Source organism: Besnoitia besnoiti, chromosome I, assembly GCF_002563875.1.
Source record: "Besnoitia besnoiti strain Bb-Ger1 chromosome I, whole genome shotgun sequence".
Taxonomy (NCBI): Eukaryota; Apicomplexa; class Conoidasida; order Eucoccidiorida; family Sarcocystidae; genus Besnoitia; species Besnoitia besnoiti.
In genome coordinates this window covers 3751758-3769201 of record NC_042356.1, presented here as the reverse complement: position 1 = coordinate 3769201, position 17444 = coordinate 3751758, and the positions used below count along the sequence as shown (strand labels likewise).

At 64.3% G+C, this 17444-nt stretch overlaps 2 protein-coding genes across 2 annotated transcripts; both read right to left on the bottom strand.

Annotated features, from left to right (window-relative positions):
* Positions 1 to 148: 148 nt before the first annotated feature.
* On the bottom strand, positions 149 to 571 carry BESB_005490 (GAF domain-containing protein; the record flags this gene model as incomplete). The annotated part of the gene is made up of 1 exon (XM_029359304.1): positions 149 to 571. The coding sequence occupies one exon, from the start codon at positions 569 to 571 to the stop codon at positions 149 to 151; it is 423 nt and encodes a 140-aa protein (XP_029222217.1).
* Positions 572 to 2638: 2067 nt separating this feature from the next.
* Positions 2639 to 15566, bottom strand: BESB_005480 (AP2 domain transcription factor AP2XII-4; the record flags this gene model as incomplete). The annotated part of the gene is made up of 3 exons (XM_029359303.1): positions 2639 to 6304; positions 6818 to 7329; positions 7805 to 15566. The coding sequence occupies 3 exons, from the start codon at positions 15564 to 15566 to the stop codon at positions 2639 to 2641; spliced, it is 11940 nt and encodes a 3979-aa protein (XP_029222216.1).
* Between the last annotated feature and the right edge of the window lie 1878 nt (positions 15567 to 17444).

Sequence of the window (17444 nt, the reverse complement as noted above, 5' to 3'; positions counted from 1 at the left end):
CTGGGCTAGCGAAGAACATGCGTCGGGCTGCGGAGCCGTTCACGGCGGGTCTGCGTCGCTTTCGAGGCCAGCTCGTGGCTGGGAGGGCTTGTCGCTAAAACGAATATGGCGGGAAGGCGAGTGTTTCCGGTGACTCCGTGGTTCCTACCTATGATGAGACTGCTAGCGCGTGGAAGCCTGAGGGGGGCGGGGGGGGGGGGGCCGCAGGGGTTGCGAAGGGGGCGCAGGGAAGGCGTAGCGCAGGCTCCAAGGGGACAGCAGAGGGAGGCGGGAAGGCCTGCGGGTCGTCGGCTTTCAAAAGAAGGGCGTCGTTGGCTGGCGCGGCTGAGGGTGGGGGACGTGTGAAAGTGTGAGGCAGGCTCGCGTACAGCAGAGCGGTGGCGATGTCCGGTGAAGGGCGGGGTTGGGTGGTCGGGGAACAGAAGACAAGACAAGGCGGAGGCGCCGCGTTGAGGGCGCCCCCACGGGAAGACGGGCGAACCTGCCTGGACGCAGCGTGAGGGCGCAGAAGCCCAAACGCGAGTGCCCACGCGCACGCGACGGGATGCCGAGCGCATGTATCTGTGTTCATCTGCACATGCACGTTTTCGGCGCGCCAGTCCAGAAGCCTCACGATGCTCGCGTAGCAGCGTATGCCCCCTGGAAGCCAGCGGGAGCGCGCGGCGAACCGCCGGCGAACCGTGGTGCTGCGAGGAGATCTGCATCGAGGCAACATGGGTGCACGGTGGCGGCAGGCGGGCGCAGTCTCCGCAGCGCCGCAACAGCATTCAGGGGAGCCGATGCACCTCATAAACGTCGTTTCCTCGGATCTTGCCTCTGCGTGTGCACTTCACGCGGAACCCTGCCACAATGCACAGTGAGCGCGAGGCACACCCAGCTGCACTTGTGGATCTCACCTACTTATGTATGTGCGTGTCTACATGTACGTATACAGAAACGTATGCCCTGCGTGTCCATTATGGGCAGGGGGAATCCGTTTACATGCTTGCACGTATATGCAAATACTTAAATGTCCGTTGCAACAACACTGCCTGAGGTTAGCGCCCTTTTCGCGTTGCTTGTTGTCGGCACAGGTGCGTCACATTCTGTACATATGCGGGTTCGTTTCACGTGCCGTCACGCGTCTGTCGAAAAGCGGGACTTGTTAAGTGCACCCGCTCTCTTGCCGGCCGTCCCCTGTCGACCTGGAACAACCTTTTTCGACTCTTATTTTTCTCAACGCCAACATGCAGCTTCTGCTCGCGTAGCTGTGTCTGCGCGCGGCTAGTCTTCCATCCGGTGGTCTTTTCGCTCTCGAGCCGGCGACGCCGCGCTGCTCGCTCTTCGCACTCAAGAGGGTACTGGGATGTGCACCACGGGTGCGAAGACGCTGGCGCACAACCTACGAAGTTCTCTGACTGAAGTGTGTGATCGCGGAACGCGCCAAGCGAGCCCGTCTCTGGCAAGTGCCACCGTCTAGGTGGCATCCGCCGCTACGGCTAGGATTGAGGCAAACGTCCCGGACCCCTTCAGGGCCAGCGAAGTCTTCGATTTCTCACGACACAAAGTGAGATATCTGCAAGTTGTAGCGAGCCTCGTGAGCCTGATTCGCTCCTTTGGACGGACCTCGCGCTGCTGCAGCGACCCGAGTGAAAATCTGCTCTCCATACTGCTGCTCCGCCGCCACAGTGCAACACCGTGAAGATGTGAAGACACACCCACCTCGTTCAAGTCTATGTCGGTTTTCACTGCTAGTCCGGCGCGTGTACCGACTGTGTAGAGAAACGAAGGGCATCGAAGCCACAGAATATTTCCCCCCCCCCCCCCCCCCCGCCAGCCAAGAATGAGCACAGGTGATACTAATGAAAGAGGTCTGCCTCTGAGCAACGCTGGCAGGCTAGCGTTTAGGAAACCTCTCTGCGCAACAGGGTTTCTCTGCGTTCATTCACGCTCGCACCCCCCTGTACCAAGCACTCGAGAGTCGCGCAGCAGAACGGCATCCGCTGGAAAGTAGATCAGAAAATACGTGTTGCCTTGCTGACGCTCGGCAAAGCGAAGTCAAGATACACGGGAAAAAAGTTTCGCCAAGGCGGAGGAGGAAACACACGGACACTCAAACCCAAAAGACAACGACCGCTGCTAAACAGAACGCGAGAAACGAACTACGCAACACACGCAAGCACACGCGCTGGATTGAAGCAGCTTCAACCCCAGCCTGCTCCACAGCAACACAAGGAGTGGGCACACAAAGGATGATTATATTCGCAAGCCCCATAACCGGGAGCACTCGGGTAGGGAAAGGCAAGTGTCTCTCACGCTGAGACGAGGCGCGGATTGCGTCCAAACCTTCACACTCGAAGCCACCTCTCACTCGTAAAAACGAGATATTACGCTCCCTCCACGGGTGCAGCTCCCTCATGAAGATTCCGATGTCTCCGCTTCTTGCTACGGCGATTTGTCCCTGCTCACACTGCGAGTCCACCCGCAACAGAGAAGCGCTTGCGTCTGACAAGTTTTTCTCGCGTTGAAATCCATTTCCGGCCGCTTCGCCCGCTCTCGGACGTGCGCCGTCCTGCCGTCTGCGCCCCGGAGCTCTTCTTGCGCCTCTTCTCTCGGTCGCTGTCGCCCTCTGCCCTCTCGCTGGGGCTGTCGCTCGCGCCTACACGTATCTTGGTCGCGGCCGCGGGCCCGGGAGAGCCGACACCGCCTTCAGGACCGACTCGTCGGTGTCGTCGAGTTCGATTTCGCAGTCCCAGCCAACGAGTTCCTGCAGTTTGCTCAGGCTCTCTGCTGAGAAGTCGACCGGAGTGTGGACTCGCGCCGGGGGATACCGTCGCACGCGCTCCTCGCGTTCTCTTTCCACAGCCCGCCCCCCCGAGAGCCCCCCCGCGCTGGACGATGCTAGGGAAGCATGGGACGTCGACGAGGAAGACGGAAAACCACCAGCTGCCGCCGACTCGTCGTGGTGATGCCGCTTGAGAAGTCGCTTCTCCTCATCGCCTGCGCGCGTCAGCGGCCTCTGCGTCGGAGACGCTCGCAGACTCCGCCCCGAGCGCCCGCCCGCCTCGCGGTCGCGCTTCACGCGCCCAGACACGCCCTCGCCCTGAGCCCCTGCAAAAGTCGACGAAGTCGCGAAGGCGACGGCTGGAAGCGACACGTCTCTGTCGCCCTCGGCCTCGCCGCGCCGCTGCAGCTGCGCCTCGCGGAGACGCGCCGAGCGCGGCAGCAGCGAGGACAGCGGAGACATGCGGCGCTTGTGAGCCTGCGTCAGGGCCTCCAGCTTCTCGCCGTCTGACTCGCAGCTGTCATCGGGAGTCCGAGGCACAGCGATGTCGTCTTCCTCCTCGCCGGCGCCTCGCGTCGACCGCGGCAGCGACAGCACGGGGGACAGGGCGAAGGGCGAAGATACCCGCTTTCCGCTCCCTGGGCGGTCTGCGGCGCGCAGGGCCGAGCAGGACTTCTCCAAGACTGAAAGCACCGAACGGCTGGGAGTCCCAGCACCGCCCAGAGGCGACGCCGAACGCGCCGCGAGGCTACGTGCGTCACCAGATCTCACCGCAGCCACCTGCAGCAGGAGAGCACTGGACGAAGCACTCGCTGCGCCGCGCAGCCCGCGAACATTCCGGTCACCCTCTACACTCCCGCCGCGCGCCTTCTCGTCGCGCTGCCCTCGCGCGTCATCGTCGAGAGACGCGCGCCGCGCGGAGGTCGCACCCCTGAAGCCTTCTCGCTCGTCCAGGAGTTCCTGTCGCCTCTTGCGCCGTCTTGCGCGCTCGCCTTCATCGTCGCGGTGCGCCTCGGGGGGGGAAGGTGCGTCCAAGGCCTCCCCTTCGTCATCCTCTCCTTCCTCCCGCCGCCCCATGCGCGCCTCACGCTTTCGCTCCTCCGGCCCCCCGCGACTGTCGACGTCTCCGAGGGTTTTCTGTCCGCGCACGCTCTTCAGAGCGAAGGCGCCGTCCTGTCTGATTTCCCGCAGTCTCCAGAGCTCCGTCTTGACGCGTCGACCTTCGTCGCATTTCTTTCTGCGTCTCTGGCGATCCCTCAGCTCATCCCCGACCCCGCCGGAGTATCCGCCTTCTCGCTCGCCGCCGGCCGCGCCCTCGCGGGGCTTCCGGCGGCGCCCCTGATCCTCTCGAACGTCGCGCTCTTCGCGCTCCTTCTCCTCGGTCTTCACCTCGCGCTCCATGCGCCTTCGCTGTCGCTCTCTGCCCTCGTCCTCCTCCCTGTCTTCCTCGCGGCCCTCGCGGTCGCCCTTTGCCACGCCGCCAGCGACCATCTCATCGCGGACTTCGCGCGGGTCGAGTCCAGCGAGGGCGCGCTGTCGTGCCTCAAGTGCGAGTTCGCGCGCGCGTTCCATGCCGAGGACTTTGACTGAGAACGACGTCGAGGCGCGCTGCCCGTCCGGAGTCGTCCACGTGGCCTTCCAGCGGTGCTTCGTCTTGTCGTAATGAATGCCCAAGCCGCCGCTTGTCGGCGACGCGCTGCCGGCTGTCGGCGTCACGTAGTGCCGCACCGCCCCAGCAAAGCCCCGCGCCGAGGACGTGTCCAGGAAGAGGAACGCATCAGACTCTTCAGAGCCCGAAAAGTCCTCGCCGAACTCCAGCAGCGCCTCCTCACACGCCTCCTCGTCCAGCGAGCTCACCGAGCCGCGCCGCGCGACCCCCAGCCGAGACGAACACACCGAAGACGCAAAGGCAGCCGCCGGCGACGCGGGCAGCGAAGACTGCGGAGACGAAGGCGCGAGCGACGACGAGGCGAACGGCGAAGACGCGACGCGCAGCGACGCCGAGAACCCTTCCTCTCCACCGTCCACGCTTGCAGACGCCCCCAACGAAGAGAAAGCCGTAGGTGAGCTGCCCGCTCCCGCCTGAGTGCCCCAGCCGGGGCCGCCGCCCAGAGAATGCAAGGCCAGACGCTCCGCAGGGTCGGCTAGTGCATCGACGCTCGCGGGAGGAGCCACGCCTCCAAGTTGGCCGTCTCTTCCTGCCGTGGTGTGCGCGCGCGAGTCGCTGGCATCTTGCGGGAAAGGCGGAGCTGTCGCCCCGTGTGTGCCGCCTTCTGTGGACGCGAGAGAGGAAGCCTGCGCGTCGGCGTCTGTCTCCTCCGCCCTCAGACGGGGCGACGTCCGCGGGACTTGCGTCGTGTCGCTATCTCGCAACCTCGCCAGGCCCTCCGCAGCTTCGGCCTTCCCTGCTGCCCTCTCCTCGTCATAGGCTCCTTCGCCTCTCCCCTCTGTGCGTGCGCCGCCTGCCGCGCGCCAACCCGCCCCTCCGTCCCCTCGGGTATCTCCCTGCCCCCCGTTCTGCTCCTCGTTGGTCTCGCTTCGCGCCGTCTCGGACTCCTCGAACGACCTCGAGGAGCCCGCCCCCTCCACCGCGTTCGCGTCCTCGTCTGCGCATCGTTCGTGCCGCGGGGAGGGCCCCGCGCGCTTTGCAAGCCCCGAGGCGAACGCCGACGCGCGGATTTTCTCCACTGGAACGCTGCTTCCCACGCCGTAGCCGAGGGGGTGGCCTGTGACGTACTGCCGGAAGAGGACTGCTGCGACGAGTGCCTTCAAACTTCCCATTTTCTCGATAGAGAAGCACCTGACGAACTCGTCGCTGGGGCCGTAGCGCACGCACCACAGCGCGCCGACGCCTTCCTTTTCGAAAAGCTGCACTTTCCGGACGCGCTCGCCGTGCTCCAGGTCGTAGGCGCACACCGCGACACGGCCAGTCGCGGGGTCTCGAACTTTATTGGGAATATACCGCGGCCCAAGGCGACTTCGGCCGCGCTCGCCTCGCTCCTCCAGGCCTGCCTCGCCTCCCCGGCCGCGGCGCCGCTCCAGGGGCTCCGCCTGCCGCAGTCGCAGAGGTCCCTCGAGGCCCTCGCCGCCATCCGCCGCCAGCCGCACGCGCCGCGACCGCGACCGCCCCAGGCGCGCAGTCGGCGAGTAGGAATACGCGTACGGTGAGTACATCTCGCGCCCGCCGCGCTGCGACAACTCGCTCTGCCGCCGGCTGCTACGGTACAGGCCCGCGGCCAGCGCAGAGGGCGAGCCGTCCTCAACGCATAGACGCCCGCCGGAGCCCAGCCGCACATGGGGCGACGACCGCGCAGATGCGAGTGCGTCGCGGTGCCCGTAGGAAGACCTGCCAAAGAGCGTGCGGAGACTCTTGCGGTTCGGGTCGCGGCTCTCGGCGTAGGTGCCGCTCCGCAGACGCTTGGGCGAATACAACTGCGAAGCCGTGGAGAGCGCACGCGCGCGCGGCGACGACAGCTCATCCTCGGTCGGAGAAACCAGACGCGGCGGCCGGTGCAGGTCGCGGCCGAGAGCGAAAGGGACCTGAAAATCGCCCCGAAAAACACGAGCCCGCCGGTGTGCCACCACTGAGACAACGAAAGGAGGCCCATCTGCTCAAAGAAGCAGCGGCCGTCAGTAAGAGCGAAACAAACAGACTAGGCCGCTTCCATTATTCAAAGTCAAATATCCGTCTGTAAACTGTGTAGGAGCTGGCTTAGACGAACACCATAAAGAAAGAAGGATGGAGAGGTGGGACCAAAACTGGAGAACGCAGGGGGAGCATGCGCTACGTTTCAGCGAGCGGCCAACGGCGACGAAACAGAGACAAAAGAAGGTTTAGTGAGACTGAAAAGCGCACGATGCTCCTACGAGCCCTGTTACCCTGCTCCAGAACGCAGACAGTCCGCATGCACGATACCACACAAATCAAGGACAAGCGAAAAAAGCTAGCACAATGCATGCACCTGCATCTGAATACGCCGGGGGCGCAGCCGCCTCCCGCAGAGCTCCTTTGTTGTGCGCCTCTTTCTTCTCCGTCCCGCACCTCTTCCTTACCGTGGCGGCCTGCTGAATCTCTTCGCCTTCCTGCGACATGCCGCGCAGACGTTTCTTCAGACTTCTTCCCCCGGCTGAATCGAGGAAAGCGCCAGCGTCTCCGGCCTTGGCCTCTCTCGCGGCGTTCATTCTGCGGAGGGCTGCGAGGCGCGCCGCGGACGGCGGCCGGCCTCGCCGCACAGGCAGCACGGGCCCCGGTCGGTCGGCAGTCTCTCCGAATCTGCGTCGCTCGTGCTCGCTCGCGCGCCCGAGGAGATACGACGACGCTCGCCCCTTGGCCAGCGCGTCGGAGAAGAAGCGCGCAGCCTCTCCGCCCGCAAACCCTGCAGCCGTTGGCGAAAAAGAGGTCAAAAAGCGGTGCGACGAAGGCGACGCTAGGCTCCCTGTGTACCCCAGAGAGCACGGCGACGACGGCGACGACACAGCGTCCGCAGCCGCCAACGAGGACGCATGCAGATAAATCAGCGCCTCCACATTCGGGGTCGGCGGTGGAGGAAGGACGTCGACGTCGCCTGAAAACCAGACACACCACACCGAGACAGACGGGGATGAACCACTGGCTGGAAGAGACGAGACGAAGAAAGCGAGAAAAGAACGAAGAGCGCGGCGCATGATCGCGAATAGGGTGGCCCTGGAAGGCCTCCGCATGCATGAATTCTGTAACGCTCGCTGTCCGAAAAGCCAGTCAGCTCCGGGCAAGAAAGGAAAAAGACATGCGCGTACACATAGATAAAGCCGCCCGTTGTGACGAGGAAGCGATGCCAAAACGAGACAAACGTCGCCTCAGAGCTGAATGTAGGATACGGCAGACATGACATACATGCAATGCTGAGCTTGTCAAGGCCATCCGCTGTGGAGCTACGCAGAACGGACGGTACCCACTCTCGTTGGTAAACTGTTACTTGCCCAGCAGGCCGATCGTAGTCATTCAATCACGCGGCGGGACCAAGTGGCCTCTGCACTGGTACTTGACTTCCAACGCCGTACCTTCCAAAATAGACATCAGAGGCCCGTCCAGGCCCGACGGCAGAGCGAGCTCCATCGCCTGAAGCAGGACCGTGAGATCATGGTTGGTCGTCGCGATCAGCCGCTCTCGCTCCTCCATGAGAGTCTCCGTATGCCTGTGGAAGGCGTTCAGCACCGCCAGCAGCCGTGTGTCGTCTTCGTGATTCGCTGCTGTTTCCGTCTTCTCACCCTTGAGGTCTCCAGAAGCTGAAGAAGCAAACGCCAGCGAAGCCTTTCCCTCCTCCTGAGGGGGCAGCGGGTCGGGAGCTCCTGCGTTGTGTGCGTGTGCCACAGGCGTGAAAGCGAGGTGAGAGTCCCGTCCGTCCTTTGCGTCCCCGTTGTCGTCGACGTCGCCCTCCGCTTCGCTTCTCTTGCGCTGCTCCTCGCGGACGAAGCGCTGCGTCTCTTCAATCAAAATGCCGATGTCTGAGTTTACGAGCCGCTGCTCGCCCTTAGCTAACGCAGCGGCCCGCACAGCCACGGTGACGCGCGCCGCAAGTTGTTGATTCGCCTCCGCCAACTTCTGACCAACGCCAAGCGCTTGAGACTGACGCAGGGCAGCGCGGACGGTAGCTCTGAGCACGTCGGCGCCTGGCTGGAGAGCCGACCCGCCCAAGAGGGACGCGGCGCAGGGCGACGACCCCGGAGCGGACTGCGGAGGCTGGAGCCTTTGCAGCGAGACGGGAGACGACGCAACCGACAGCGACGCAACGGGTGACGGACTGGCTAGCCGCAGTGAAAGCGCGAGAGGGAAGCGAGACGCAGGCGAACAAGAGAGCGCAGACGAAGGAGAAGACGACACAGAAAACGATGAAGAGGACGGCGAAGCCAAACCAAGAGGCCCTCTTCCAGAAACGCCGATCAACGGCGGCAACGAAGGAGATCGTATTGGTCGACGGGCAGCGTTGCATAACGGGCGAAGATCCCCAGGTTGGAGAATCGCTGACGAAGACGACGCTGGCGACGTCTGCGAGGACTCACCGGCGCGGACTCTCGCCTCGTCCGCGCGCTGCGACGGCATCGCGCCTTCTTCACTCCTCTTGCTCTCCTCTTCGGGCGCCTCCGTATCCACCTGCAGAGGGCCGCTCTCTGCTCTCGCAGCCTCGCCGTCACCCGTAGACACCACAATGGGGCGAGAGTCAGACTCGCCTGCACTGCTTTGCTGTCCGCCGTCTCTGCCGGGGACTTGGTTTGCCATCCCTCCCTCATTCTCTTCTGGCTTCTCTACCGCATCGCCCTGCTGCGCCACAGACTTCACACTCAGCGCGCCGTCCGCGCTCAAATCTCCGATGCTCGTCGCAGCCTCTCCATCTAGGGCGGTCGCGCCGGGACCCGATGTGCCAGGAGAGGAGACGACGCTCACCGCATGGGGCGTCGCGGCAGCGTTGGACCCTGCGGCTTCCGCGGCGTCTCCGCTTGCCTCTGCTTCGCTTTCGGAAGCGCTGCCTGCCCTCATTCTCTTCCGGACCTCTTTGCAAATGTGCACAGCCACGTGGAGAGCTTCAGACAGCTCCACGAGCTGTACTACTTGAAGATTGAGTTGTCGCAGATGACTGGCTGCCGAGAGAGCCCGCTGGAGCATGTGTCTCCAGCGATTGATGAACGGAACCGTGTCAACGCGCAAACTGCCTCCGTCTTCTTTTCCTTCACTCTCCCGCGTCCCCCCGGAGCCCAGTCCATCCGCAGGCCTGTCCCTCTTCTCGCCCAACGCGCCAAGTGGCTCCCCCTGCTCCAGCCAACAGTAGAGACGGACGGCCATGTCGCGCCTAGACATGACGGGGTGAGTTAGGCGATAGGGTGTGTCGCCACTCTCCGGCATGGGCACGTCGGAGGACCGGGGAGGAGCGACCTTCTGCCAAGCAACGCTCGCGGCGCCTCCAGTCGCGGTGGACGCCGTCGCTGGGGCGGCGGCCGCGTTCGGAGTAGATGAAGCAGGCGAAAGGCCCGTTGCTGGCCGGGCTGCAGCCGCCTCTTTCGAGTCGTCGTCTGCCTCGGCGTCCAGTCCTCTTTTCTCCTGCTCCCGCGGCTTTTCGCTCGATGCGTCTCCCCCGCGCTGTGTCGAGACAGCGGCAAGGTCATCACGAACAGCGGCGGACGCGGAGTCCTTCTCTCCGTCCGCGGTCTCCTCCTCGAACTGTCTCCCTTCCTTCTCTGTCTCCTTTGTCGCCGTATTCGTGCCCTGAGGAGACGGGGGGACGGGTGCAGGGCCCACCGGAGCACTGGCCTTCCGGCCCCGGAACGTAGCGACGCCCTGAAGGGCGCGGAACTCCTTCACGAGCTCTGCAAGTCGCGCGTTAAGCGGATATGGAACCGCCGAGGAAAGCGGCCGTTCAATCGCAGCCGGCGCGCCCCCGCCGCGCGGTAGACAGAAGGCCACGCGTTTCTGAGGTGGAGACGGCGAGCACCGTAGCAAACCATGAGGCGACGGCTGGGCGGCGGTAGGGGCCCCGCTCGGCAGAGATCCGAAACAGAGAGGAGAAAGAGCCACAGATTCCGCCACAGACTGGAGCGCCGTGGACACCGCCGGCGCAGCGGCGGACGATCTGGTGCTGCTGCTGTGTGGGGCGGCCGCAGGAGATGGAGACGCGGAAGACCGAGGGCTGCGAGAGGGTTGTTCATCCTGCTCCCTGCCCTGGTCTGCGGCAAGACGCCTGAGAGCCGGCAGGAAAGGTGACGGCGTCACGCCCCCCTGACTGTGCTCGCTCCCTCCCTGGTTCGCAGCCTCCTCGATTCGAGCTCGCTCGGCCTCTGTCGACTGCTTTGTCTCCCGGCGTTCACTCGAGATTGTAGACTCAGTTCCGCGTTCGTGCGCGTCTTCAACCTCACTAGCCCTAGTTCCTTCTGCGCCCTCGCGAACCCTCCTGGGGCTACCCGCCGCTGTCTCCCCGCCGGGGTAGCGGCCGCTGCATTTCTGTGTCTCTCCGTCAGTTTCGCCTCCCCCTCCGCCCACAACGACGCGTTTTTCGTGCGTTCCTTTCCCTGAGTCGTCTGCTGCAGACCCTCGCCCCTCAGCGGACGCAGGCTCTCCCGTATCCCCCTTCTCACTGACCTTGGTTTTTTCGCTGCCGTCCTCATCGGGACGCAAAATCGGCAGTGCGTCAGCGGGCCCTTCCAAGCGGGCGTCAAACTCGAGAGCCACCTGACTGCTGGACTGGAGAGACGCGCCACCTTTCGCTCTCTTCTGATCGCTGAAGTCGCTGAGCTCTGCACCAGACGCCTGCCACCGGGGTGTGTGCACAGCGGAGCTGAGGAGATCGAGGGCACTGACGGTGACCGACCCCCCGCCTGTGGGCAAGAGCGTCGGCGCGTCTTTCTCCAGTTCTGAGGCGTCGTCTGCCTTACCACCCGCCCTCGTTTTGAACGACTCTAGGTAGCCGCTTTCTTTCTCACCCCTCCCTTCGGCTGTCTTCTCGTCCCGGTGTGGACCGCTAGCTTTGCAGCCGTCCGACGACGAGGGCGAATGAAACGAGGAAGGTGACGGCGCAGCGTCAGGTGTTTCTTTTTCCTCCTGCATATCCTCTCGCGTGCTGGGCGACGCAGCAGTGGCCGCTTGGTGAGGACACGGGCGTCCAATGTCACCAGGCGCATCTTCCCTGCTCTCTCCCTCCGCCGCCATTCGCTCCTGCTCTGTGCCTCCTCCCTGCTCCCCCTTTGCCGGTGCCACAGATCCGGCGCTGAGCGCCGGATCTGTGGCACCACCAGAGCCTGAAGCAGGACAGTCTGCCTTGGGCGGAGAGAGCCCGCTTTTGTCCTCTTCCGATGCAGCGTCTCCCCGGTGCACGGGGGTCATCACCTTGTGTTCGCCGTCGCTGTCTAGATCCTTCGTTTGCCTGCCTTCTTCTTTGCCACTGTTGTCGAGCCACGACGACGCAGGGCCCCTTCTCGCTTGTTCGCCCTCGTCGACACAAGGCACCAGCCCCCAGCTGTCGTCCTTTTCGTTCTTCGCCCTCTGCGTCAAGAGCCCGTTCGGCGTCCCGCTTCCGACCGCGGTCGCAGAGGGCGAGGTGCCGGCGTGGGGCTGTAGCGCCACGACATGTCTCCGCACGCCGCCGAATCGCAGTTGCTGGTCGACGCCTTCGACGCAGGAGGAAAACCTTTGCTTTCCATTGAACGCCATCTCGAGCTGTTTGAGCCACACGAGCGGCCAGCCTCCGCCCCCCGCACCGCCGACGTGCCGCCGGCAACACGCCGACCCCGTGCTGCCCCCGTCGGGGTGCGCGTACCAGCGATACTCATGCGACGAGGACGCGAGCGAAGCAGCCAAAGGGCAGAATACTTTCGACTCGCCCTCCGCAGCCTGGCTCGACCCGCTCGGGCACCGGGTCTGCCCCAAGCCTACTCTTTCGCTGGTTGCGGACCCGCCGGCGCCGCGCCAGCCTGCATGCAGGCCAGGCCTGCACAGGGAGGGCGACGAGGCGGACGGCGAGTAGGCGGGGGTCACCAGTTGCGCACCGGCAGCAGGCGGATGCAGCAGGGGCACTCCCGCGCCCTGAACGAACGAGCGTCGCAGCTGCGCGGTGAAGTAGGAGGCGGGCGATGGCGCCGCACCCGACACCGCTCCGCGCTCGCCCGGCGCATGCAGAGGAGAGCTCGCCGACGAGGACCAGGAGGGGAAGAAGGGCGACGACAGAACGTGGGCGGACGGAGACGCTGCCGCAGCCCTCCACCCCGCACCTCCAGTCAGGCTTGCGGGCGTGTATCCGCCTACCTCCGCACGATTCAACGGCGACGCCAACGGCGAGGACGCAGCTATGCCAAGCTCATGCTCTCTCACAGCAGGGAAAAACGCGGACTGTCGGGGGCTTCCCCGGACCGACGGCGACGAGAGAGTCCCCAGCCTGCGGCTCCGCCCCTTCCCACCATGCTTTTTCTTGTAGCGCCGACGCTCACTCCACCCCTCCGTAAGGCCCCCTCCTATGCTGCCCACAGCAGCGGTTCCGTTGACGAGCGCGCCGCCCGAGACTCCCGGCACCGGCCTCGAAGAGACACCAGGGCAACTGCCAGTGTCAGCAAAATCCGCATCGCGCGAATCCCCAGTGTGCGCCCACCTGGAAGGGGGGGGCGGCGAGGACGCAGAGCTGGGCGTCGCCAGAGCCCGCCCTTGTCGCTCTCCTTCGACAGCCTTTTCGGCGAACGCATATGCATGAGCATCCCCCGCGAAAGCCACGCGACTCCTCCGCCCGTCCGCATCGGGCTGCGCGAGCGACACACGTGGCGCCGCGGACCTGCCCTGGTTGTCGTCCTCTTCGTGCTCAGCCCCCCTCCCAGACGCGGATGACGAACATGATGACGGCGACGACGAGCGGATAGAGCCTCGGGACGATGTTGCCTCTCGGCCTCGTCGGCGTTCCCGGCTCTCGCTCGTCGTGTCTTCGCCTTTCCTTCGAAGGTTTGTCTTACTCTCCCCGTCTCGCAGCAGAGGCGGTCGGCCTCTCCGGTCCTGGCGAGGCTCCTCTGCGTCGCCTCTGTCTCGGTTCGGCCGTCTCCCTAGCAGCTTGCCCTTCCCTGCGGGGCTGGTCGCAGCAAATGCCACACTCTTCCCCCGCCCCTCGACGAGCCCCGAAGGTTTCCTGGCCGCCTCCTCGCCTGCATCGCCGCTCACGTCTTTCGCTCCAGGTGGTGCAGTCGATCCGCGCCCTGGCGCGGCTGCCGCAGAAGGGCGCTGGTCCGAGACGCCCGCAGCGAGCTGGCGAGTCGTGGAGCGCCGCGCGCGAGAGGATGCGAGCGTGGGGACGATGGGGCGAGGCGCTCGTCCAGCCCTGACGAGCGGACCAGACGGGAACGCAGCGACAAACGCCGCCGCCTGCGCATGCGACGTCTCCGCCACCCACTGGCGCGCCTGCGCAGCCTGCAGCAAGGCCGACACGTATGACGCAGCTGCAGACGGCGCGACGCCTCCAAGGCCAGCCGCCGGGACTGCCGCGGGCACAAAGGGGGGAGACGAAGACGGCTGAGGCGCACCAGCCCCGGTCCGCACGCCCGGCTCGGACGCGCTCAACACCGCCTGCGCAGGCGCGGCTGCGGTGTGGAGGCTTGGGTTCTTGTCTCCGTCCTCTTTCTGGCTGTCGGCTGTGCCCGTTGTCTCTTGGGCACCTGGCTTGACGGCTCCGACTTCGCGGGGGGCTCCAGTCTCCGGCGGCCCCGCAGGGGCGCCTGCGTCCTCAGCGCGGGCCTTGTCGCCCAGCGAGTCTCGCTCGCGCTGACTGGCGAAGTGCGCCCGCAAGGCTTCTGCCCACTGCGCGACCACCTCTGCCCTGGGGAGGTTGTCGTAGGTCGCCAAATGAGTCAGAAAAAGCTCGGCGAGCGCCACCGCGACATCGGGGCTGTGGCGGGCTAGCGAGAAGACGCGCATCTTCTTCTCGCCGCGCCACAGGTAGCGAGCTCGCCACTCGCCCTTCTCGGCGTTGAACTGACACTGGCATGGCACGAAAAACCGCGCAGACGACGCCGGAGGCAGCGACGACGAAGAGAGAGCTTTGACCCGCTTCGCGCTGCGCGCAGGAAGGGGCGAACGCGACGGCGGCCGACCGAGTCTCTTGACAGGTGCCGGCGCGGGAGCAGGCGCAGGGAGAGGCGCCGCACCATTCGAGACCGCCTGCGGCAGTGGAGCCGACGAGAGAGGAGATGGAGAAGAAGACTGGACTGGCGGGACCAGGGAAGGAGATGATGGAGTCGCAGAAGGCGCGACGCTGGCGCGGCGCGGCTCGAGCCTCGCTCTGTCTGCCTCAGTCGCACAAACTGGTTTCTCCGGCAGTCCCTCCGCTTCGGCCGGACTGGGAGATGCAGGTTCTGGCAAGGCAGACGCGGCGCAGCTTCCTGCGTTGGCTGGGTCCACGTCCGCCTCCTCCCTTCGCGAGGTTCCTGTGTCCAGTCCGCTCTCGAGAGGGCGAGCGGACGAAGAATCGGCCGCCTCATGCGCCTCAGAGGCGCTTGTTCGTTGCTCTTTGTCTCGCGTCGCCACCGGCTGTCGCTGACGCAAGTCCGAGGGAGCCTCGGCAGCCGCCGGTGCGGTTGGCAAAGAGGGGGACGCAGAGGGAACTGAAATAACAGACGAAACGGGCGAGAATCTCGAGGAAGACGAAGAAGCACTACTGGAGAAAGACGCGGAAGACCCAGAAGACGAAGACGCCGGGGAGCCGGGGAGAAGCCGTTCACCATCGTGACGACCGCTCGACGACGGGGGGCCCGTTCCGGGGGTCGCAGCTGGGTGGGCTCGAGCCCGCGAGTGACTTGACGGGGGGGGGACGGGGGAAGAGCCTTCAGGCTCCGCCGTGCCTCGAGGAGCGGACAAAGCCAACTGAACACCTGAATCCTGAAGTTTCACAATACCTGTCGAGAGCTTCGCGTCCGGAAGCGCCGCGCGCGGATTCGTTCGTGCACTGCGTCGAACGCCCGCTGGGCTCAGGCCACGTTCAGCAGCACTGGCCGCGGCAGCCGAAGCGGAAGCAGAGGAGGACGGACGTGAGGGGACTCGAGGAGAGGCAGACCGGGAGAGGACGGAGGGCGAAGCAGTTGCAGAGGTAGACCGACCCCGAACGGTTCGCCGGAAGCCTGCCGTGGACGAACCAGAGACTGACGAGGAGGACGGCGCAGAGTCTCTTTCCGGCGGCCCGTGCGTGCGCACGGGAAGCGGCGGAAGAGACACCGACGCCCCGAGCCGCTGAGCGCTTCCGCCTCCCTCCGGCGGTGGACCCGCCCCTGCAACTGAAAGCCGCGGAGACGTTCGTGGAATGAAGGGAGACATGGCGACAGCAGGGACTGGAACACCGGCAACGGGCGAGCGAAACAACCAGGCGCTGAGGCTACCTCACCCAAAGTTCATGGGTCAACAAGGGATGCGCCGCGGAGCCAGGTGGCAAGCGGGCGTCGTCGTCGCAACGCAGGCTGCTGCAGAGTGCGGCCAGATTTTCTCCTGTGGAAGCTGCAGGAAAAACGCGGGAGAGGCGCAGGAGGGCGCGGAAGAAGAACTTTCGTTCATGACGCGAGACCTCGCGCGCAGATTTGCAGCAGGAAAGCCGGCGCCCACGAGCTATACAACAAACAGCTGTTGCCACCGTGTTTTCGACTGCGGAAGGCCGCGCCAGCAGCCTGTCCCTCTCTCAAGAAACGGTCACGCACGCGTACCTGTACGTACGCCTCTGCGGCGGCGGAGAGACACACATGTGGCGGGTTCGACCCAGAAGCAGCTGCCTGCAAATTTACAAATAGATGCAGATCTTCGCACCTCCACCGCAGTCGCGGGAAAGTGGAAGCCGCAGGCAGGAGCCTCGCGGAAAGCCGCGAGGGAGAGGCCAACCGATCTGCGCGCGCAAAGGTAGAAAACCGAGCGCTATCATCAGGAACTGCGGTGGCAAGCCAAACAGACGGGGCTGAGAGGGCGAAGCCGGAGGACAAAGCGCAGAAGACCGGGAAAGTGGCGGAAAAAACTCTCCGACAAAAATAACCAAGGGGTAAAGAAAAGGGCGGGCGGACAAGCCAACCGAGTGACGGAGCGAACTCGCAGACTAGCAAGTGGATGGCAAGAGGAAGGTCATGAAAGAAGGACGGCAACCGCAAAAAGAAGGGAAAAGGAGCAAATCGCTGTCGGTGTGGAACTGAAACAACGGAGAAAGTTGTCACAAAGCACACCAGAAATGTATCGCGCCTCCCGCTGCGTCGATGCTGCGTACCGGGAGTCCAAATTCAACGCGCGTCGTCGATTTCTCTGCCCCAGCAACAACGCGGTCAAAAGAGGAAAGCTGGGAAAAACAAATAAACGCAGAGGGAGATTTACCCAGGCAATGTGGAGACCGGTGAGATCTGGAAACAATTCCGCGCAGAGAGAGACGCGATTCGGCGAAGCGACCCACGATCCTGCTGAGACGAGGCCTCTTCGATTCAGCTCACACCGCAGGGCGAGAGACATGAATGACCTTAAAAGGCGTACTTTCTCCGTTTGAGGACCAAGATCTTGACAGTTTCGACAGGACTTGGAGCGAAGGCGACGGTAAAGGAGAGAGACGAGTGATCCAGAGAGTTGAAAAGAGGTTCGCGACAGTGCTCCGCTGAGCGTGGAGAAAACGGCAAAACGCGCACATCTCGTCCAGAGAGAGAGCGAGCGTCACACTCTCGCTTTCCTCCTGCGTTCGTGTGTGAGATGAATGTCACGGACCCTCCACAAAGGGTTGGGTCATCGCAGCCGGAGAAATGAATCGCTCCCAAAAGCGCGAAAGCCACGCAGAAACAGAGAAAACTCGTCCTGCTGCGAATAACCCCTCTCCATCCAGAGTACCGCGGAGCGACGGAAAAGCGAAAAAGGCCCGCGCTTCGACGATCGGAGGCCGTGTGGGAAAAACGGCCTCGGGTCAGGTTCCCAGAAAAAGCTCGACCGCCTCTGTCGTAGATCAACACACAAACCACGCTCGCTCGGCGTCCAAAAGTCGCAGTCCACAAATCCGCAATAAGGCGCGGACCGCTCTCGCAAAATGCGCTTCAACCGGTGCGAAAATCCTCTCCTTTTCCCGAGAGACGACCCACTCCACGCCCGCTGACTGCGCGAGCTTTCTGCAGCCCGCGAAACCGAACGTACGTAGCCTGTACAAACCGTCCGCAGTGCGTGCGTCACCACCAACGTCAAGTCTGT